At 34.0% G+C, this 25,576-nt stretch overlaps 1 protein-coding gene and 1 pseudogene across 2 annotated transcripts in view; one reads left to right on the forward strand and one right to left on the reverse strand.

Annotated features, from left to right (window-relative positions):
• The window catches only part of LOC149139446 (ABC transporter I family member 17-like), a 251,129-nt gene that overhangs the window by 1,204 nt on the left and 224,349 nt on the right, over positions 1–25,576 (reverse strand). The window contains exon 1 of one of the 2 annotated variants that reach the window (XM_089446792.1): positions 7–192. The exons of the other annotated variant lie outside the window; for it this stretch is intronic. Coding sequence (XP_089302918.1) covers positions 7–19 — 13 coding nt within the window. The 5' untranslated portion in view covers positions 20–192. Of the gene's footprint in view, positions 1–6; positions 193–25,576 lie in introns of those variants that run through there. 2 annotated transcript variants of the gene reach the window in all.
• LOC149139447 (DNA (cytosine-5)-methyltransferase DRM2-like) lies at positions 22,521–23,101 on the forward strand (annotated as a pseudogene).

Genomic DNA, 25,576 nt, shown 5'->3' on the forward strand with positions numbered 1-25,576 from the left:
ACGTACCATTGAGTTCCATTGATAGAATCGATGTGCGACCCAATCACAATGAAGATATCAGCTACCTGTCAGCGGCGATTCAAGAAACAATTTGGGGTAAAACCAGTGGAAGAGCGAGCTCTGTAAAAGCCCCGACCGTTCTTCCCATGTGATCCGAGAGATGTTACTAACATTATGTAGAGATTCTCTGAACTTATGTTTAGAACGCTGACGTTCTTATAGTAGTCTTCACTTTGATGTCGACCCCACTTACATTAAGTCACTCTCTAATCTATGTATATTCAGCGTGGGATACGGTTGTATCATATAGCTTCGCTCTGAATGGGTTTTCCTTTATAATTCGATTAAGATCCGATTTGGAATTCTCAGTTTAGCCATTGATTTCGTAAGACTTATGGCTTGTATTTAAATATTAATAATTACGGTATTTTATTAAGCTTTTATTTATTGTCTATGGAAAGTAGTGGTGATTGGGTGTACTACTCACACCTTTGTTGAGCTAAAGTTTTAGATTTGAAATTTGTGACTACCAATCTAGTCATATTAATTAAAGTTTGGTGTAGCTAAACCCAAATGTTATTTTTAAATGATTTAAATATCTCTTATATATTTATTAGTGATTGACTCAAAAGGTGTAAAGAGAAGTTGATAAGATTGTTAAATTGAAAAAATTGTAATTTTATTTTCTTAATCAAATAAATAACAATTGATATATTAAAATATAAATTAGATTAGGATTTCTCAATATTAAAATTAATCATTAAAAAAAAAACTTAGTTTATTTATTATTTACTTAATATAAATATTATTATAAAAAAATAACCATTGCCAAATAGAATTTTCATTTGGCAAATTTGAAAAATTACTCACTATAAAATTTTTCAAAATTTTCAACAATGTTTCAAATTAGTGTTGAGATGAAAACTAAACTTCATATTGAACAAATTTGATAACCACCTACCCAACCACACTTATACTAATTATCCACTTAAGTTTCAGGTAAAACTTTTGACCATTACATATATCATTTGCCCAGGTACACATTTTGCTTTAAAGGGAATCTAGAATTGTGTTATGAAAAAATGACCCACATACACATTGTGCTTTAAAGGGAATCTAGAATTGTGTTATGAAAAAACGGTTGGGCAAACACTGTTTAGGCCAACCAATCTGTTTGCTCTATTTTCGTTGCTCCTTCCTATCACAATTCAACACGTGGAAACTAGTTTTTCCTTCTCTTCAAACCCTTCGTTCAGTACAAGGTCTCACCTTGGGAAATTTCAATGGATTGATCTGGCATTGGTCACTCCATGTATTCTAAGGTCCAAGTTGAAAGCCGCACGACATCTACACAGGAGAAGGGTTCGTTCTAAGCACCAACATCTTGTTTTAGAGCAGACGTCAAAGGTTTAAGGTCCAACGAATTGAATTAAAACAGCATCTGAGGAATTCTGGGCTGCAATGCCGCAAACCGGGGCCATAGGGCTGCACAACCAACCGAGCTCTATTCACCCGTTCATCCGAGCCCTATTATAGTCTGAGTCCATTATAGTGCAGACAACCAATAAGAAATTGCTATCTCCACAAACAAGTTCACAAATATCCTAGAACAATTTGTTCTCCTATTTAGTAAGCTTTTGACCGCATGATAGATGGTCAATTAACGTAGCTCATTTTGAGTAGTTTAGTATAGTCGAGTACACTCCACTTCAACCTCTTTTGATACAGAACATGAGCTTTAAGAAACACCACTTCAACCTTCCTTCTGTTAATATTCTACCTTCAGTCAACTTCAGGGGGTCCGAACAACAGGGAGAGTTCAGCCTGCAAAACGATGTCTCTGCAGGTTTGAACAATGATATTTCCTTCACATACCGAGCCCAAAATTTTGGTAGCATAGCCTCATTGTCTCTTCCAATCACAGTTTGTGTTTCAACCAAGAATTCAAGCCACAAACTCCCACAGAACTCGATTCTTTCAACCTGAAACCCTCGCCCGCCAAGAAATCGTTAGAAATCTCAGTATTGTTTTCTTTCCGCAGATTTCATTTGTGCATGTCCCAGAACTTGCGTCTTCTACCTGGGTAAACTCGAGGTGTGCCTCAGATGAATATTCGTAAAGATTTGGGCTCCAAAACTCACTTTGTTCAAATCATTTATCTTAGACAGATTCGTTCAACCTCAGGATGTTCTATCACAGACCTTGCCCAAAAACTAGCTCGTTGCTCCTTACAGCGAGAGAAATACTGGAGAAAAACAATAAAATTAACAAACAAAGGTTTTGTTTATATTATTTTGATTTATTTGTAAAATTTAATTTAATTTCATATTTTATTAAATTTGATATTTTGAACTTTTAATTGATTTAGGACTATTTAATTCGACTTTAGTTTTCTTGTTATGTGATTGATTTTTCTATATTTATGCTGAAAGACATTTTCTCTATTGAGTCAGTTGGGCAAACACTGTTAAGTCAAGCTAATCAGCTCGCTCCAGTTTTGTTGTTCCCTCCCATCGAAATTCAACACGTGGAAACCATTTTTTCCTTGTCGTCAGTTCCTTTGTCCGATACAGGGTTCTTCCATTATGTAAAGCAAAGAGAGCTTTTATTTACCCTGTACTGGATTGGTGCCATCTCTTACAATGGCTTGATTCTCCATATGTTTCGTCTTAAGCCTCTTCTTTTCTCTTGCATCAATTTCTTTTTCGTCAATATAAATAGCAAAGTATCGTAGAAAATTTGCACTCCTAGAAGCAAGGGAATGAGAATCGAAGACATCACCATCTTCATTGTCAGATTTCCAAGGTTGATGAATGAATTCACACATCCTACAATACATAAATACAATGATGGCAATGAAGGATGCAACTCTGCTAATCAGGAACGACCCCAGAAGCTTTTCCGACCTAGTTGATTGGTTCGAGTTGATTGTTGTATGGGGTGCATCCACTTTGACTTAACCATTTATCATGAATTATCTGGAGCTCACCAGTGTCTGACAGGGTCAAAATTGTTGTTGACATGTCAATTGCTAGTTGTGAACCCTTTGGGATGGCATGATAATCAAAAAAATTGAAATATGTCAAAACAGTAGTCCCTAAATTTGTAAATAGAAAAGGAAATCCCATATCAAAAGTACAAGACTTAATAGTTTAGGAGAAATCTCAACCAAAAATAGGTGCATCTAGTAAAGGAGAGTTTTCTTACAAAATGCCATCCACTTCTAGTAAATTGTTGACCAACAATTGAAAATTTGCATTGAGTTGATAGAAAGTACTAGGCATAAGGAAGCTCATCTACAATTGTAGCCACCCCTCCATTGTTTGGTCCTAGGGACAATGTTCAACATGTTTTCGTGTAGAAGCAAGGGGGATGAGTCTTGATGGGGCTATACCTAGCTCCTTCGTTAAATAGTTTCTTGCAAAGGATCCTGTCTGATATCCTATAGGAGCGTCACTTGCTATCAAACTATCTATTCCTTTAATTGTTGGTGATAATTGTTGTACAGTGAGGATTGAAGTCAGGCTTGTCGTATAGCTTGAATTGATGATCAAAACCACAAACAACCACACAATAAGCACAACTCGTCCAAGGGTGCTCATAGTGTTTTCTCCTGTGTTAAGCCCCAAATTTTGTGCATCAAATTAGACAAAAGCATGGTTTCATACAATTGGAGCTTCTTAACACACTAAATAGACATGCCACACTACCTACGAAATCCATAGTATCAAGGAACAAAAAATTGTCCTACATATTCAAACATTTTAAGAAGTTCAAATCTTTGGAATCTTGGAAACAAACATTGAACACAGCTTATACATTTTCCAGCAAATACAACTAGGGAGGAGTTAGTGATACAATAATGAATAGGAAAAGTTACATTACTCATTGTGAGAAAAGAACCATGTTGAGAAGTTGAACCTGCACAAAATAAAACACAAAGTTGTAAGATGTTTTATTTTGTTAGAAATCATAAGTTGGAGGATCTTCAATGAATTCTCCAACAAAACCTAATCCATAAACAAGCTTAAAGTAGCAATGCCACAAATAAACTCCAAGAGAGCATAACACAAGTAGATTGAATTGATGTAGGTGCCCTTAGACAAAGAATGATTCAACACACTTGAATGTGATGATTATATAAATGAGGGATGTGGTGTATTTATACTATTGTTATGGTTAAGGCACCAGCCCCAAGGAAGAGGCTATGACCACCTTACCCTAAATTAAAATAAAATGTAATAATGGTGTAACTACACACTACTAATTACAGGATGACTAGCCCCAAGGAAGAGGCTAGGCCCACCTTACCCTAAATTAAAATAAAATGTAATAATTATGTAACAACCCACTACAAATTACATGATGACTCATTAAGAGCCTCAACTATGCAGAAATTTTGTTGGCATGTGATGGCAAGTGAAGATAGCCAAAATATCTTGACACTTTTTGGATGTTTAAAATGTAGCTAAAAATCATCCCACTGTTGACACTATCTTGTATAAGCTATAGTGTTGAAGGTATTGGTGGACTGTTAGAATTATAGTCACCATGAAGATTATGTAATGTCTCTTTAGATTTTGAATAATGAATCTTCATGATAATGGTTGGTTATGAATATAGTAAAATTATAATATTTATTTTTCTTATATAATTTAAAAATTAAAAGAGAGAATTTGCTTGGTGATTTCAAAAGAAATATACCATACAAGGAAGCATCTTCAATAAGCTAATTGTTAAATGTTTCTCACCAGTATTTAATAAACTAATCTAGAGGGATCTAATCATGAAGATTCCCACAACAACTGTTAAGGGTCGATTAAAGACCCCTTTTTTATCATTGCATTGAAAACTACCATTATTAGCATGTGAACAAGTGGTTACTGCTTAAGCTATACAGTTTCACATAAATACGAGCTTGACCAACAATCTTCACAGACGTAAAATGCCATTTGAGGGGAAGTATATATGAGAAAGTGGGAGTTTTCCGAATATTGTAATAGAATTCCTTTTTTTTTTTAAATTATGACCGGAAGAAATGTCATTTGCAATCAAATGAAATGACATGTGGGGTGGATTCGCAACAAATTATAAAACTATAAATGCCTTTAACATGCTGGTTTGGAGAGAAATGAAATGAATTATATTAAAACCTAGAAGTGACCAAAATAGATCAATGGAACTCTAAAATAGAAGTAAAAATAGCAACGGAGGAATGCCTTGAGCATATCTGAAGATAAGAAACAATGAAAGATCAAATATCCTTATGCTTTACATACTTGAAGTCCCTTGGAGTATGTAAAATCTCTAGGTAGCAGGTATTCTAACATTGTAAACAAATGTGAAATCTCTACTGCATGGCAATGTTGGAAGTATGGGGAACATCCCTCAAGTGCCTTGTGGAAAACCTTAAACAAGGAGGTGGATAAATTCAGTAAGCCTTCTCTTTTGTCGATTGGGATTCAAGGAAGGAGAGCTCTCAATCACTACTTTGGGCCATATTGGACTCGAAGTATAGGGTAGGGAAGGTGATTCTACTATGTGGATAGATAAATTGTACAACACTTTAGACCAAGAGGGTTGTGGCGATGGATTGACAATCCACGACAACTTTTGGTTATCGTAGTTCTCAACTCAGGTCTGGTTCTTACTATTTATTTCTCAAACTTGGAAACCATACTATATTCTCATCGCAAACATTTCATTTTGATATCCAATGAGATGGAAAAAAAAGATTGGCGAAAACCAATCTGAGGAGGTAATCCAGTCTTCTCCTGATACCGTTGTGGGAATGTTATGGTAAAATGGATGAAACTTGAAAGTATATATTTTCAAGTTATAAGTCTATCTCCCCTTTGTTTTGGGTTGGAGTTGAGTTATTTCTCCCACTCGCACTATACTGGTCTTTTAATTGCCTCTTTACCAAACCCCTCCAGGGCTGAGTTGACTCAAGTCTGACTTCAATATTTGGGGAAGAATCAAATCAGGCCCATTAAGAGATAACTTGGTCTGAAGAATTGTCGCAATAGTCAGATTGACTATCAAACTTTATTCTATCTTTAAAAGGACATAAAAATCTCATTGTCCTTATTTATTTATCTGATTCCAAAACTTGGTCTCATAACATACAGGTGGAAAACCACCTGTCGATGCCCATAATCCATGGCATTTTCTAGGATGTGCTATCATCTATAGCATCCGTGGATGCTATAAAAAAGTAAGACTCAAGTAGAGATCACATCCATTGACACAACCCCTTTTGATTGGAAGGACTGGAATGGTTGTTGAGGTTAGAAATTTTTCCCCTTCATTGTGTCATTTTACAATCCATAAAGTGACGTTGATGATGCACAATGACATGTAGCACAAGGAGATAGTTTCCTTCCACATTCCCAGCTCCTTTTTTCGGAGTTTCTTTGCACCTCTCTGTGCAATTGCCAATATTTTATGTTTTCTCAGAATAGGTGGGAAAAGTTTAGAATTTCATCGTAGAACTTGTTGCGGGCTTGCTACTGGGTGGAGAAATTGTGGGATTAGAGGTGGTGTTTGTTGTTTGGAGCACCCTTGATGCTCGAAACCACTCACAATAATAGGTGTTTCTTTTTGGAATTGGTTGGAAGGTTTGCTGTCTAAATAGATAGTTGTATTTCTTTAACATGAATTAAAAGCAATTATACACCTATCCTACCTTGAATGCAAGTGTATGGAATATTTAACATTTTGTGGATCAAAGGGGTTATAGGTAGATAAATAATTTGAAAACAAAAATGAAAACACTTTGTGTATCCAAGGGGTTATTTATATTTATGTACAAAAGTTATAAACATCTAAATTAATCATAATTTTAGGAGATCACAAGTCACTTTATAAATAAGGCTTATTTTATTTCTCACAAACAAGCCGAATTTGCAATTCTAAAACATATAACACCTCTAACTTGGTTTTTATTTACAAGGAATAAAGGTAGTTTACTATTAAAATTAGGATATAGTTACAAATATCACTCAAACGACATTTGTAAGACAAATCAAAGTAAGAAGAGCATTGTAGGCTCCATATTCATCAACTATGGGGCCATGCATTTACCATATCATACCATAAATAACTACGCGTCACATTTATCATATTTTCCAAGCCAGTAGTAACTGACCAGTAATCCTGAACTCAAGATTTCCAACGGGGAAAAAGTGTTAAGGATAAATGCTTACAGTGTTGTTGTGGGTTTCACATATATTGGCAGTTGGAAAGAGCATTAAACATTTTCATGTGTAGAATTTGTAACAGTTGATATGGGCGTCATAGTATAGACCAACTTGTCTACATCTTCCTTCTAAATAGGGTTAGAAGATAATTTTTGAGGATAAAACTTAAGGATGTTCAACAATGAATGTTCCAAGGCTATAAAGATTGTTTAGAATAATATCATTTCATGGGAAGGTAAATGTATTTATCTTTGGAGCAGTACCCAACACTCACACATGTCCTGTTTGATCTCTCATGGATAAAGCGTATTTTGATGTGGTATACTTCCATGCGTAATTATTTTTACATCAAATTGTTGAATCCCCTAAAAATGACCTACTGAAAGTCTCCTTATTGCCAACAACAATCCTGGGGGATCAATTCAACCTTTTAGGTTGAGCCAAAACCACTAATACCAATTAAATTGCCAACACTTAAATTACAATTAAATTTTACCCATAAAAGAATTTGATGAAAGGTCCTTTGCAAATATTTGCAAAGGAAACGCCATAAGTGGGTAGCATATGAAGATTTACATAAAATGTCTCTACTGGAATTTATGCATGCTTCTCTCAACTTGTGTACACAAAAATGAGATATTTGAAATTCACGTATATATTTAGTGAAATAATTGTCAATCACCAAAATGAATTAAAAAAAACAAAACTTGCAATGGAAACCGATCACCCATCTATGTGACTCGAGAGAAGAGGATCTACTGCCAATTGGTCCATTTGCAGGAGCGAATCCTACAATTATAGAAGTAACGTCGATGGAGATATAGGTAATGCCAAAAACTTAGGTGATGGTGACGGTGTCATACTAATTAATCATTACATAAGTATACTTATTTAAAATAGACAACAATACAATAATTAATATTATGTATAGCTAATATGTTTCTATGTTTGTACACCAATAATACTTTTTAGTGATGAGTTACTCTTATAATAAAAAAATAATTTTTAATCACTAGTATCTAGATAATGGCTTTAGGAGTATTAGTTCAAAAACATATGTCTATTTGGAAAAACATGTCTCTGGATAGTTTGAAGATTGGAGGACATATGAAACACCCCTGCTTTACCATTGGATCAAAACTCATATGGAAAATGTTGTCATTTTTTGTTATAAGGGGTTCGCAGAACACATCCCCTTCTCAAGTTAGAAAGTTGTTCACATTCCGGAATGAAAACTAAGGACTTGAGAAAAATTGTCTAGATTAGGGGCAAGTGGTTCAATATTGGTGTAGGACATGGATCCTATGCACCTGCACTTTTGTATGGGTAGAGAAACAATATTTATTTGCAAGTGTCGAGATAATTTTCCCAAAAAAATAGCACAAACTAAATTTTCTTGTTACCATCTCACAAAAAAACAAAATAAATAATAAAAGGGGTGATTCAAAATAATGTCAAACTTTGGAATCTCCATACGTGACACTGTTAGTGAAGACTAGATTCTATTTTTCTTTTACTAAATTTATTTTCAATCTTTTATGGTTTTTTAAATCACTTTATAAAAAATAAACATCCTTGGTTGAATTGAAATTGAATAAAATATTATTTGATGTCCAAAAATAAGCAATGAACAATTAATGAGACTATTTATGATTCTAACAGACACAACAGAGCTTAAACCCATGCTTTTTTTTAAGGAAGAAAAACCTAAAAGAGTTTATAAAGTCCATATGCACTCTAGACCCACTAAATCATTAAGGAGAGTAGTGGTAGCTAGTAATGGAAGCCAATTTGACATCTACGGCTAAAAAGAAGTCAGCGATGGCAGGTATCGTGATACTATATTGTTCTCTTTATGGAGTATTTCCATATCAACTTTGGGAAAATTGGTCACTAGATCACTTTTAGCCCAGATTTCCTATAAATTGAAGGAAAGTTAAAAGACTAAGCCAAGATATTTTGGTAGACCCTTTGTTAAGTAATTTCTTATTATGCACAATCAACTATGCCTCTGGTTAATGTATTAGAGCTAATAGAGAACCTTATAAATCCCTAAATAAATAGTTATATTTTACCCCATATTGCATGGTGGAGTGAATGCTTCAACATGAAATAGTCGTTTGTCTTTGGATCCATGTTTCAAACTTCCCAAAAACGTTGGTCTACAACAATTGATTGTAGGAACAGACCTATAGTTGGCACAAAGGAGAATTTAGTCCATTATATGGATTGGCATACCTTGATTATAAGCTCAATCCCCATCTGAACATGGGTGTTGACATAATGAAGTTTTAGCGAGAATAGTTTGTGTAAATCCACCCAAGTGGATTTTACCTATGATCTATATATATATCCTTACAAATAGCTCAATAATGTCTCTCTTTGTCCAATCTCCCTTCATTTACAAAGTTCACAAAAGAAATTCCAGATAGAGATCTATACGAAGGGAACCAATTCAACAAGACGTAAAATAAATAGAATGCTTGCAATAAAGTCTTCAACAAAAAAGAGAGTTGAGATGAAATGATGAGAACCAAAAAAATAAAACAAATACACATTAAACAATTAATTTTTTCACAGGTCAGATATCAATAGTGCATACATTAAGTTATAAACCATATGACATGTGAAGGCTATTGATTAGACTAAGGATAACAACTGAGTGTCAATGTCATGATTTACCATTTTTGCCTATAGCCCACTCAAATTAAAGATTCATTTTTGGTATACATAAATTAATCAGGGTGAGTTATCTCAATGTTGCTTATAACACACTGGGAGAAAAGGGTGAAACAAGTTGCTTCTAACAACATGAGAAAATATTAAACATCAAACTCAAGTTTGGTTCATAACAAAACGGTGGAAAGTGTGTATGTTTTTGTATAAACACTTCTAAAATAAATCAATCCTTTTGATTGAAAATATTAAATACGCAAATGAGCATGCATCCAAAGCTTTCATTTTTCACCTCCATGATATCAACCAACAATTGATAGCACCGACCCACCAAACTTAAAAGGTGAGGAATTGAAAGCTCTCAATTACGCTGCATGGAAAGGGAATCTGAAGGCTATAAGGCAATGTATCGAAAGAGAATATGTAAATGTCCTTCTGAGACCAAGAAAGATTTTTTATTTTTATAACCCCCTTTGTTTATCTACACCAAGAGATTGTGGGGCTTCAAGTCCTTGCACACCCAAATCACTGGGCTTGTAAGAAGTTAAGGAAGGCAGAGTGCCGACAAACCCCAATCTAGATATTGTATTTAAAGTCAAGTGAATGATATTGGCCTATGAAAACACATAAAAAAAGCATATACTGGCTAATATATTTGCCTTTGCAAAGATGAAATTTTATAAAATGGGAAATTTCCAAAACCACCAATACATGTAATAGTTAATATATAGTATCATGAAATTATCACAAGAGGCTCTAAAATTATATTACATTTGAACATTAATTTGAAAGAAAATTACTATGCAAAGTGTGGGAATACAATATTGAAGGTCCACAACACCAACTAAACACTTCAAAAATTCTTATAGTGGTTAAAAATATTGCCTTTGCAAAGATGAGTTTGTGAAGTTCTTAGGAAGGGAATTTCCAAAACCACCAATGTACACAATAATTAATATATACTCTCCTGAATTGCTTAAATCCTTAACAGGGATAATAAAGGAATGAATGATATTTCAATATGTATTATAGAATAACTTTAGGCAAAATGGATTATTTTCTTGAAAAGAATGTTGTGATGTTTATGTGTACCATTAAAGTTGTTACAACCAACATCATTTGAGTGAAAAACTTTGTTAAAAGAAATTAACAGAAATTATACTATGAACAATGATAACAAATAGAAAAACAAATCAACCACAATATAAACTAAGTAAAGGATTATAAGTGGAGAAAGCCCTTACATGATTACAAACAATGGGACAATATTAAGAAAAATGGGATAATATTAATGATGCATCTTCGTTGTGACTAAAGCATCTTTTTGGTTTCTTCCTTTTCTCTATGTGGCAAGGGTATACAAGGTACATTCTTTGTTCATTGCTACATCTTTGTCGTAACTACAACATCTTTTTGGCTTCTTCCTTTTCTCTATATCCTTGCCATTGTTTCATCCTCTCTGCCCCTATTGTCACATGAGAAGCTCCAGTCAATACTACAAACTTAAGGTTTCTTACTTCTTTCTAGTTATTTTCGCATGGCTCTCAAACATGTGGGTTATGGATATCTTATCCGAAGTTTACACTTCCAAGGTACAAATGCTTTAATGTCAAACTTATATTTTTTGACCAAGGGGAAGAAAATTGTCTCAAAATGGTTTTAATATATTTTAAAATCCAAGGTTGCCCCAAAATTGTTGGCAAAATGGTGTGCTCTCTTGGAAAAATACCGTGACATTTATCTATGCCATTAAAATCCACTACAACCAACAATTTTTTAGCAAACAACTTTGTTAAAACAATAACAAATTCCTTGCATGAATGGTAAAAACATAATAGTAAAATAAACAAATCTAGACTATAATCTGGCATAGGATTATAAGTGGAGAAAACCCTTGGGTAGTTAAATACTCCAGGACTATTAACCACTAATTCCAGGTGAAGAATGATTTACAAAGAAATAGTCCTTTTGCACCATAATGTTGGCCGCAAGAATTTACAATGTATATCCTATGTTCATAGTTATGTCTTACTATGAATGCATAAATTTATGGTTATTTCCTTTAGTTCCTCTTATCTCCTCCACCAACACTTCCAAAGAAACTCTGATAAACATTGTTGAGTTAATGTTTTCCGCTCTTTTACAATTATTTTCACATGGTCATCTGACCTGTTGTTTATAGATCTTGGTTCCTCTCTTTGCAATTCCATGATGCAAATGCTTTGATACCAAAATTATATGTTTTAATCTCTGACTTGTGGGTCATAGATCTTTATTCTCGACTTTGCATTTCCAGGATGCAAATGTTTTGCTATCAAAACTTTGTTTTTACTAGCGAGAAGAAAGTTTTCTCTAATGGCTTTATCATATTTTTGAAATCAACATATTTTCCCTATTGAATCTTGTTTCCATAAATCTTAAATAAAATAACTGTAGAAAAATCGATGTGTTTTCTTAGAAAAATGTTGTGGCATTTATGTGTGCCACTAAAAGCTCCCACAATTGATAATATTTGTGCCAACAATTTCTGCTACAGCCTAAAAAGTGTTGTATGTGAAGAGTTTAAAGTGAACAACACATTACAAGAATCCACACCATATATTAAGCACATGATTATACTGGAGAAAGCCCAATCTAGATTAAAATATTCAAAGACTATATTAATTGAGAGAGGAATTAATTATTGAATTCAGTTACAATGAAATATACAATCTTCTTACACTCTGATGTTGGCAACAAGTGTTCATGATTTTCATTCTGCTCAATACTACGTTGTGTTGTGAATATGTCATCTTTCAGGACTTTGTCTTTTATCCATCTCCTTTTTGTCACTTCCTTGTTTGCTCCCCAACACTATTAATCACAGGGTTTGTAACTATAACTGAGAAAGTCATTGTAAGAACATGTTGTAACATTGAATCCACCACTTGTAAGTTGTGTGGTGGTGTTTCCAATCATGAGATTGCTCCTTTTGCATTGCATACTAGAGTAGGATGTTGCTAGAGATAGTAGAACACAATACAAGTTGTCATTTTCGCAAGTAGATTAGATCAAATCTCTCAAATTATAAATATTTTTTTCCATTTAAAAGAAATTTTCAACTTAAAAAATTTAATCTCTTTTAATACTTACTAGATTAATGATTAAAATAAATCTCTATTAATTAATAAAAAACCAATCCATAAATAACAACATCACAATTAATTGCATATACTCATAAACAACAACATCACAATTGATTACCTATACTCTTAGTACACAACAATACACAAAAAAAAATGAAAATTAATCTACTTAGAGTAGAAGAAACTAGTGGTAGGTCCATCTCTCACTTTATAGTAAGTGAATACATCACTCAAACAATAAACTAAAAAAATGAGAATTAATCCACATCTACTCATAGTAGAAGAAACTAGTGGTAGGTCCATCTCTCACTTTATACCAAGTGAATACATCACTCATTCTATGTCCATAAATACATAAATGTTCTACCTAAACACAGTGGTAGATCCATCTCTCAATGAATGGTAAGTGAATACATCATTCACTCTTTGTCCAATAGTTAGTGCATAAATATATAAATGTTGTGGATAAACCCACGTTAAGATCCCGTCCAGATCCACCTGGAAAGTCCAGTCGTGATTGCGCGCAGATGTCAATACCCGACAAGCCAGGCAGTGCAGACATACGTTATTAAGCTTTTGCGGGGATAGAGAGCTTGTCTTTGCATGTGCGAGGATAGGTGTAGCAAATTCAATTATTGAATGGTTGTTAGGATCTGCGTGTTATAATTAAAATCTGACTCACCCTATGTGATGATGGCAACGCTTATATAATAGACAGATTAGTTTTAAATGTCAGTGGTCAATTCATGGTTTTGTTGTTTATGAGTACATCAAAATTTCAGGAGCATGAGGTACTTTTAGCAGAACTGTGAGTGTTGCCATGTGATAATCATAGAAAGACAACGTAAAATAAGTACTGAATTGTTAGAGCTAGTCAATAATGGAATTAATGGTTGGGATGGTAATTTTTTTAATTTGTTGAAATATTTTTTATTACTCATCTATTTATAAGTAGGTAAACATAATTACAATAATTAATTATATATATATATATATATATAAATTTCAATTTTAATAAGTTATTTTCTAATATTTTCAAATTATGAAATTTAAAATATTAATTTTTAAAATTAAATAAAAATAAAAATTTCAACTTTAATATATTTTTAATATATTGTTTTAAAATATTTTCAAATTATAAAATTTAAATATTTATTTTATAAATTAAATAAAAATAAAAATACATAAAAGTATAATAGGTTGTTTTCAACTATTTTCAAATGGAATTGTTTTTAGTTGGATTTTTTGGACTTTTTAGTGTCGAAGGAAAAAATTGAGGTGAAATCTTGATTTGTGTTATTTAAATTGGTTTTTTGACTATATATAGATTCAACGCCTAAAAAACCTATGGCACTTAGATTGTGCAAGGATTACCCATCAAAATTGTGATTTCAATAAATTATTGCCGGATTTTAGAGAAATTAGACCAAAAATACCTACCACAAAAACTTTCAAAATATTGTTTTCAACTATTTTCAAATGGAGTTGTTTTTAGTGGGATTTTTTGGACTTTGTGGTGTTGAAGGAAAAATTTGAAGTGAAATCTTGATTTGTTTTATTTAAATTAGTTTTTTGATTATATATATAGATTCAACACTTGAAAAAACCCTACAGCACTTAGATTGTGCAAATATTACCCATCAAAATTGTGATTTCAATAAATTCTTGCCAGATTTTAGAAAAATTACACCAAAAATACCCATTAAAAATACTTTCAAAAATTCACACTAAAAACAACTCAGTTTCAAATTAAAAAATTCCAACATTAATTTTACAAACTAATTACAATATACATTTACAAACGCATAATCAATACACCACTACTAGAGCGTGCTTATAAGCGCAAACATAAAAGAGTGGGAAAAAATATATATCCCAATCAATGAACGATCAAAATGTTCTAATTGGATTGTGAAAAAGACCTTTCATGTGGAGTTGTCTATAATGCGACTTTTTGGAGATTTCGGTGACGGAATCCGGCAGAAGAAATTGAGGTTGAATCTTGATTTGTTGCAGTTAAAATGGTTTTTTAACTGCATATTTGGATTCAGCACCCTGAAAAACCCCTGGGACGCTTTCATTGTGCAAAAACTAGCTATCAAACTTGCGATTCCAATAAATTCCTGCCGGATTTCGACCGAAAAAACCGGCCGGAAAGACTTTCAAAAAGTCGCGTTATAGACAACTGCCTTTCCTGTACGTATGACGGCTATGTCGGTGGAGTAGGGATCCGAGTGTTATTTTTCCACACATTGAAATTACGCCGACTCTGGATTCACTGCATCAGATTCGAAGTTTGGATTCCGATAATGCCCATTACTTCGCACGTATCCTCACTTTATTACGAGGGAATAAAAGCATAACAATTGCAATTGCTTTCTGACCCGACACACGGACAGAAAATTAACCACAGAGGAATTCATTTCATCAAATTTCATTCAACTGCATTTTTACAATTTATTTCATCAAATTTCATTCATTCAATTGCGTAGTTTGTGATGGTGAAATTCAGGAGCTCAATTCAAGGAACCTGAGAGAGGTGGGATGCTTTGCATTGCAGAGCTGGTCGGGTTTCAGTCTCCACAATCTGCCCATACCCCAACACAAAGACGAGTTCGGCGATTCTCTGAATCTGTTTCACGCTGTAGGAGACCATGAAAATTGTCATCCTCTTGTCCCTTCTCAGCTTCCCGATCGACTCCTCGATGCGCTCAGTGGATATGGGATCCAGGGCGCTCGTAGGCTCGTCCAGCAGAAGCACCTATTTCTTACAACAACCAGAGTCAAATTTAGAGAAAAGAAAAGACTGACAGAATCCTCTTTCATCCTCCGTAGAAAAAACCCAATTCCCACAACATTAACCAAATTCAGAAATAGCAAGACCGACATCAGGCTCGTTGGCGTTGGCGAGAGTCCTGGCAAAGGCCACCCTCTGCGCCTGCCCAACGGACAGATCGCTGGCGGATCTGGCGGCTAGAGATGATTCCAAATCCGCAAGGCTCAAATACTCAATCACCTTTTCGTCCGATAATTTCTCACCGTGTTATAATACTGATCCACACATCCATAAAAAAAATATTCATAAATCATCAAAAATATGCACATAAATAGTTTATATTAAATTATATAATTTAATCCATAATGGACCCACATATTGATTGGCTAACAAGTGTCAAATACCAAACCTTAACATCACATATTGACAAGACATAATATCTCAAATATCCCCAACTCTCAATTACCAAATAAGTCAAAATGCACTACAAAACATTCCATTGAATTCTAGTTAGGAGTACACCTATCCCATCAAACAATCACCTATAGATTTCCACTGGAGCAACACATCCCATTGCTCAGTGATACCTGCACAAGAATAGGTGAAATGTATGTCAGCCATATGTACATGTGTATTTAACCATTCAACCTATTAAAGACAATAAATGACAACATTCAATTCTCAACATTCCATTCAGGATTAAAGACAATAAATGACAACATTCAATTCAGGAATTAATTCAGAGGATGCAATAAATGACACCAACACTTTAAATTCAAGTATTAAACGCACCAGCCTTTTCAATTCAGGAATTAAAAACAGGAAAGCACATGGATCAACCATCAAAGATTATCAACCATTTGATCATGTACAAATCAATCCATGCTACACATTTGAATTTGGGAGATGGCAATCTATGCCAGTCTTCCCTACCAATTAAATTCTATATGAAAAAACTATAAAACATCAACTCTTACTCATTTTCATTTCAAACATTCATTCTACTCATCAGCTATTGGAGACATCCAATCAAAGTGTTCAAACATTGTTACATTCATTCTTTTCAGAAGTTGTTGGAAACATAGAAACTGAGTGTGTGCACAGTTTTACATTCATTCTATTCATTAGTTGCTGGAGACATACACGTATGCTTTTGTTGAATAATGTTACCATTTTTGTTGAATAATGAATAATGTTATTTCTCTTGAGAAACAAGGATCAATTAAAGCCATTACAACCAATTTCATCACTGATTTACTATTTTAGAAACCAATTTCATTGCCACTATAATCTCAAATCTGACCCTTGCAGCTAATAGTAAAACATATCCCTTCAAAGAGCAAATTCTAATGTCAGGTAGATTCATTGTCTGGTTAGAGAAGCATTTCTAAATGAATAACATACCCACTGGTTTAGAAATTATCTTTTCCAGTCTCAAGGGGGTCCCCTAGGTGTTGTATGCTTGCTGCCAACAAACCCATAAATCTGTAAAGAATCAAAGTTGATTGGCACACAAAAAACTCAACGTGAGATGTTGCCCCTAGGCAGTGAACAACAAGGATAATTTCTTACCTATATTAATGCTTGTTGAGATCAAATGCCTCCAACAGTATATGAATGAATAATGACAAAACTGAAAAGATATGTGCCTGAGGTGAATCTGAAATCATTTGGATAACAACGAATGAATAATGACAAAACTGAAAAGATATGTGCATGACATGAATCTAAAATCAAAATAAGTATCAAACAAACCAAACATTGCAACACATCTAACAACAGTTAGTAGAGTGAGTTAGGGTGGTGATATCATGCAGATTCGTTACAATCGATTCTTCCTCGATATGACATGATGAGGATAAAACCACAAAATCTTATTAGACTCAGTGGCCCAACAAACAATGGCTCAATAATGCATGTAATTGCTTGATATAAAACTAAATTATGTGTGTTGTATATGACATTTGTTCTGTCATTCTGATCTGATGGATTATGTATGATTGATGATGTCTGATGGCTTTTTGATATAAAGTGTAATATTATGTGATATGGGTTTATGAGGGGCATTCTCGGTATGTCGTTTTGTGTGTATATTCCTCACATGGGGGCTTCACCAAAAAAGCAATACCATATCACGTGCGTTCATATTGGGGGATAAAAAATGAGGAAAAAATTGAAATAATATATTGAGCATATAATAGGGGGTAAAGGGCTTTTATATGTTGCATAACAATATGTGTATTATAAGGTATTGTTTATACAATACATTGGCCATGTGGAGGCAAAAAACAAGTGGGATGGAAAAATAGAGGATTAAGAGTATTGTGGGAGGGAGAAAAAAAATCCATGGTAATATTAGGTCCACAGTAGCTTAATATTCAAACCAATGGCCCTAGTATTGACATGCAATTCATGGTAATGTTAAATTCGTAAAGTAAAAGTGACATTATCCTTTATCTTTCATTTTTCATCATTTTACTTAAATTTTTAACATTACCATGAAATGACTTAGGATGTTTGAGAGTGGTTATGACCTCATTAGGTTTCATATGGAGAAAGTAGAATTTTAGATCTCACTTAAAATCCAAATTCATCATTCTACAAGATTTTGTTGACATTATGCATCAAAATTTATAAAAATATATATTATATAAAATTCAGTCCCAAAATCGCTCCCAACCTGGGAGATTTTGAAATTGTCACTCCTCACTCCTGCTTCCATCCCCACTTCCCGCTTCTACTCTTGCTTCCTGATTTTGCCCCCGCTCCCAAGAAGCCTTGTTGTAGAACATACATGCATCACATTACTAATACCTCTATAATCTATGTCTAATGTGTTTGTTAAGACTTTTTACCTATTTCCATGCTACTGATCCTCCCAATCATGGGGCAGTAGAGAAGACAAAAAATATGGCATCTTAACCCTTTCCTTACATTAGTTATGAATAGGTTGAATGAAAGTGAAGGAGACAGTGATACAAACTATTGATTAGTAGATGGCACATGCATGCCATATGAGATAGTGAAATAGACTATTGTTTGGAAGAGAGTGCATGCATGCTAAGGGCACACATGTCACACCTTCCATTAATTATAGTTTAGATATTGTTTCAAATTTAGCAATTACAGTTTTGGATAGAGTTTTTCTATTATTAGAACTTTTCTTTTGTTATTTTTATCATGCATGATATATTCTTACTAAGAGGCTGTAGATCCTTGGTCAATTAGAATAATAATGCATGAGATATTCCCATATTAGGTAGAGGACACAAATCTCAAGGAAGGGATGCATGATTGCATGCTCCATTTCATTTTTTATGGAGACACACTTACTTGGCACTCTTAGCATGCAACTATGGTGCACTAGGTGATCAGGTTGGGGCTATGATTTGACAAAGTCCAACAAAATAGGATTTTGCATGTGTCCATATTCATTGTACTTTCTCTCCTCTTCCTATTCTATAAGAAAGATGAAAGGCACGACGTTGTTTTCGTTATTGAGGTTTTATTTTGAATTGTTGTAGTGTATCTTTTTTAGTATTTAATAGAAGTTAGATGCAATTCTATGTATTTTCCATTCAAATTTTCCACAATATGTATTTGTAAATCAACCAACTTATATCTGCCTTTTTTTATTAAAACTTTCAAGTTTTCAGCGACCTAGTATTTAGGTCATTCTTTTTAGGTGTAGAATCTGCTTACCATTGTTAATGAAAATAAAAGGATATAAAAAATGTTTATAAAAAAATGAATACCTACAATATCTAGTGAAAGTAGGGGCTTTTAAATTGGGAAGGTGTATTGGGTTAATATTGGTAGGGGGTTAAATAAAGTGATTTTTAGAGGTATTTTCCAATATGTAGTCAAATTAAGGGTATTGTTTAGTATGCCAAGAATGCACGTGTTAAGTTAGAGGTTCATTGAGTGAAGCCGCCGTGATTCCTCATTATACAGTGCAACCACATATAGTTTTCGGGAGAAGCTCACAGACCCAAATTGATATGCACATAAATATCATGTGGGGTTTTGACAAGCTGGGCAATCTTACCCCAGTTAGGTATGCTCTAGATGGATTTATAGTGCTTTAGTTCATTTGGTTGAGTAAAAATAATTCTTCAGTGAAATCAAGAAATATGTTGGAGAAGACTCTTTGAAAGCTTGTTTCTATGGATCAAGAAATCAAGTTAGTGTTGTCGCTCCAGGCGGGACTAACAAAAATGATAAGCGCTAGTTTCATAAGACTTTAACAAGACACTATTGTCCAAAGAATGAAGACTATGTTGGGGTGGCTAGTCACCTACGCATTTCTAAATGAATAACAAACCCACTAGTTTAGAAATTCTCTTTTCCAGTCTCAAGGGGGTCCCCTAGGTGTTGTATGCTGCCAACAAACCCATAAATCTGTAAAGAATCAGAAATTCTCTTTTCCAGTCTCAAGGGGGTCCCCTAGGTGTTGTATGCTGCCAACAAACCCATAAATCTGTAAAGAATCAAAGTTGATTGGCACACAGAAAACTCAGTGTGAATTGTTGCCCCTAAGCAGTGAAGAAAAAGGATAATTTCTTACCTATAGTAATGCTCGTTGAGATCAGATGCCTCCAACAATATAAAAATGAGTGAAGAATGAAAAAACTGAAAAGATATGTTCCTGAGGTGAATTTGAAATCAAAATAACTACATAACTACATAAAGATACTACAACTAAGAACCCTTACATAAAAACATGCTAACCCTTACTAGGAATAAAAAAAATGGCAAGAACAAAATGAGTGCCAAAAACAATGATTTGAGGACACAAAAAGTTAGTTGGGTTGAAGAAACTCAGTTATGTCAAAGCTATTTCAAAAAAAAAAAGGAATAGCTCTTCCTGATAACTCATATTTTTACCAACTAGGAATAAAATGTATGCCAAGAACGAAAAGAACGAAAAGAACAATGATTTGAGGACACATAACGCTAGTTGGGTTGAAGAAACTATGTTATGTCAAAGTTGTTACCAAAAGAAATAGGAATAGCTCTTCCTGAAAACCCATATTTTCACCAACTATGAATAAAATGAATGCCAAGAACAATCATTTGAGGACACAGAAAAATAGTTGGGTTAAAGAAATTGTGTTATGTCAAACCTATTACGAAATTGAAAATGAATAGCTCTTCCTGATAACTCATAAAAATCATCTAAGAATCAAATAAAGAAGTTTAAACCCTTCCAATAATGATTTTCAGATCTGAGATGTATTCAGCTACAATATATAGATAAAGCACTGATTATTGTTGCTCATTGATTGCAAAGGCCAATGAATTTCCTTGTTTTCTAATACAGTTTTTTAAAATCAAAATTTGGTGGTTACTTTGCAATATAAACAAACAGAAAATCATAATATAAACAAACAAAAGCCAAAATGATATCATTTTTCAATTGGACAAGCTCCAACCTGAACACTGATACACAACACTTCCACTAAGTCATGAAATATACAATGCTTCCACTAAGTCATAATATAAACAAACATTATCTTGGAGTTAATTTGTTTGGATAATTTTAGTTTTAGTTACATGGTAATATTTTTAAAGCACTATAAAAATTATAAGTTAGAAAATTCTTGTTAATGTACATTAGTATGGTAAGCTTCATGTATCTCACATGTAGTTACCAATTATAATGTGTCACCAAGCCAGGGAATCCCTTTTTTAATTGAAGTTTGCAGGCTTCCTGATAATTTGATTTTGTGGAAATCAACAAAGGGGAAGAGCGAATATCTAAATAAGATAACGCAATCAAGAAAGTGCATTGATCTCAACAAATTTCATGTAACATGAAGAAATTTGATCCCTCTTGTCTCATGTTAGTTTTGTATTTAAAATGGATCTATGTTGGTCTAATTGTAACTGATACGTAATGATTGAGCCAAGCTTGAGATCTTCCTTTCCTGATGAATTCCCTTGATTGGAAAGCTTAGTTACAAGGAGATTAAAATTATTTTAAAAAGTTGAGTTCACTTCTATTCCAATCATAGTGGTGACATTTTAAAGAAATATAGGCAAAATAATACCTCTTATTTTTATGAGGAAAGCAATAGAAAGACCTCAGAGTAAGATATTCAAAGAATGCTTTGCAAAGATGGAGCCTTTGCTCCATCCTTGTTATTGTTTTACTTTTTTTAACAAATAAAAATGTTAAGACGAAGTATATTTACCGGTTAAAGGATGTTTATATTTTACTTGAAATTTGATTGCAATCAAATTGTTGGAGATGGATTTATTGTTAGACTACAATGAAATTGTTGGAGATGGATTTATTGTTCGAGACGAGATGGCCCTTTTTCTAAGATTTTGATATATGAATTTTCTAAGTTCTATGAGATTAGATACAATGTACCATGTTTAAAGGTAAGAATTAAGTTTGAATATCTTAAAGGATGTTTATATTTTACTTGAAATTTGACTACAATCAAATTGTTGGAGATGGATTTATTGTTCGAGACCAGATGGCCCTTTTTCTAAGATTTTGATATATGAATTTTCTAAGTTCTATGAGATTAGATACAATGTGCCATGTTTAAAGGTAAGAATTATACTGGTAGACAGAGTTCTTTGCATTGAAATTACCAAGTATAAATTATGTTTACTGATGTGTAGGGACTAGAGGCAGAAGATGAAAACTCATGTTTAAGAGAATATCAGAAAATAAAGCAAGAAGATATTGTCTTGAAAGCTGGATCATCTTCAATAAAGAAGAAAATGCCTAGAGTGCAAGAGAAGAAAATATTGAAGAACAAAATTATCAGAGAAACAGTACAATCTGAACAAGTTGAATTGAATGATGAAAATTTAATGCTTCTGTATCCATCCCTGGAGGAACTTATTGGGTTTGGAGTTCCTGGATACCCTGGGCCTGTGGAACATCGTCCAAAGGAGATCAAGGCATCTATGCATGGGCCTCCATTCTACTATTACGAACATGTGGAAATGGCACCAAAAGATGTTTGGGATACAATAAATCATCATTTTGGTGGCATAGGGCTAAAGTTTGTTGACTCGAAATCTTTTTTAGTTTGTATGAGGCCAAGAGGATATGTTCACAACCTTCCTATAGATGGGTGGTCTTGAGTCCTGCCTCTGCCTCCTATGGAAATCCATGAAGCATTGCCTCACATAAAAAAGTTTGGCCTCCTTGGTATAATAGATAAAAACTGAATTTCATGTGCCGAGGACGAGTGATTGATGTCCTATGCCAAGCTCTCATGTCTATTTTGACAGCCTTAGAAGGAAACCCAACATTACACAAGCAGTCTCATATACTTGAAAGAGCAATCAAATAAGAAAGAGAAATCAAGAAAGAGCATTGATCTCAATCAATTTCATGTAACAAAAGATCTTTTGGAAAGGCCATACACCGAGTTCCATTATTTTGGAAGCGGAGCCGAACCTAAGTGAGACTCTCAAAATCCAAGTACAAATGATTCTTGTTTCCGGCAACACAAATATGAAACCCAACACAGAAATGAAACCTAAATGGAACATGATAAACTAATTATGGATTTGATTCTATTTATTCAGTGCGAGGACATCTATATGGATAGCAATATCATATGTGAAAACATATATATGTGCTTTCAACCTATTTATAGACTAGTACGAGCTTACTATACACCTCTTGTTTCATGTCACTGATTATAACAACACAACTTCATCATAGAGCTAAAGATAACATGGTAATAATAGTAACATAATATGGCTTAATACAGGTTTATAAACCTGAACCTAACTGTAAAACCCACAATTGCTTATTTCCGGCAACACAAATCTGAAACCCAACACATAAATGAAACCTAAATGGAACTTGACTGTAAAACCCAACATAAATCTAAAACCCAAAAGCAAATACAGTAAATCTAAGGAGAGGAAAGAAGGTCTAAATTCTCCCTTGCCTCATTCATGAGTGGTAGAGTTTGCCTAGTTGATAAGTAGAAATTGTTCCTATCTGATAAAAGAGGAGAAGAGAAAGATATAAATCATAATGAAAGGAGAATAATGGCGCTAAATTCAAAGGGGTTTAGCAGTTCCAAACCTAATTTCAAAAACAAAATTTTGTAGGCCCATCACCCTCGGCCATCCAGTGCATACATTCCTCCAATCCTAGCCCCCTTTTCCTTATAATATTCAAACCACTATATATGCGATTCCAACTCACTAACTTCCTGCTTACAAAACTCATGAAAGGCGCCTCCAATCTTTGTCGAGAAACATGAAGGTGATTTTGGACTTTGTTTTCATTACCCTCCCAAAACTCGAACCTGATTGTAAAACCCACAACCCAAAACCCAAAACCCATGACCTAAAACCCAAAAACCAACAAACTGAAAACTCATAAATTAGTCAAAACCCACAAAACCCACACAGGTGAAAACCCCAATAAACTGAAAACCCATAAATTAGCCAAAACCCACACAGGTGAAGGTGTTTAAAAACACATACACAAGAATAGTACACAAGCATAACAAAAGCACAATGTTCTAATGGAGGCTAAATGTGTTAAAAAACATAGTATTCAGGCTGGTAGGATAGTGTCCTACCTTCTATGTCCAGTTGATTTCTTTTCTCCATGCCAGAAAGCCATAGGAACCCTAGATGCTCCAAAAACAATAGCTCATACTGCAACAACTTGCGAGACAACATCAAAATGGTTAGATATCCCCAAAAATGCAGATAAAATGTGAAATTGAAGCTCATAAATTGAACTACAAACTTGAAAAATCTGTTCGGAGTGGGAAACGGCCATGTCCAACACCAAGTCGAGCTAAATTCACCACAGGGATAAACGCAGACGAATAACGAGCTCATTCCACCAGACGAGGAAGAAAAACCAGGGGAAAAAACAAGAGGAAACACACAAAAACAACCGAACAACCTCTAGCACGACCATCTATGCTAGTCCATAAACCACCACCCGCATCACCAAATCCACTACTTGCATCACCGATGATTGTAATGGAAATGAACGCCATTAGAGCAACTGCGCTCAACTAATCGACAGAGCGAACATATCCCAAACAGAAAAGAATGCAACAATGAACAAGGCGCATGGTACTCACGCATTGCAAACCCTAAACCCTACCTCCACCTACCGAATCGGTAATCATATGCTGTTAGCAAATCACTGCATGCAGCCCCCACGTGTCGTACGAAGGGTGAGGTACCAACGTGGCAAGAGGGCTGGTTGACGTGGACCCATTCAACCACTGGTGGCTTTCCTCTAGAGTGTGGGATATTGTTTTATCATGTAGCTTCTTTCTTATTTATTATCCTTGCTGTGGTAGTGGATATACACAATCAAAATTACATTGACTTTGAATTACTTACGAGGTTGACTAAAAATTAACGTGCTATTCTTAAAGTAAACATTAGTAAAACAATATAAAATATTTTTTTAAAAATATTTTATTACATTTATCGTGGATTGCATTGGTTGGAGGCTCGTTGTTCTTATTGTGTAATCATATTGGTTTGTACTTCTACTCATCGGGTGATGGACTTATCGTACAATACAACCTGCATATAGAGTCATGGAAGATATGAACGTAAAAAGATTTTACTTTGCAACCATTTTTGAAATAAAATTTTATATTTTTGATGGTGTTGGTTTAAAATGTTTTATACATTAGATTTAAGCTATCACATCTTCGCATTCTCCATAATATTCAGGGCTCTTTGTCTAGAATATTGGATTGCAGTTTACACTCATCGTCAAGCTACTTTATGCCCTAGCGGGGACGGTGTGCTCAAGGGACAAGGGA

Source organism: Pinus tabuliformis, chromosome X, assembly GCF_031772625.1.
Source record: "Pinus tabuliformis cultivar Carrire ecotype Pingquan chromosome X, CPIR1, whole genome shotgun sequence".
NCBI lineage: Eukaryota > Viridiplantae > Streptophyta > Pinopsida > Pinales > Pinaceae > Pinus > Pinus tabuliformis.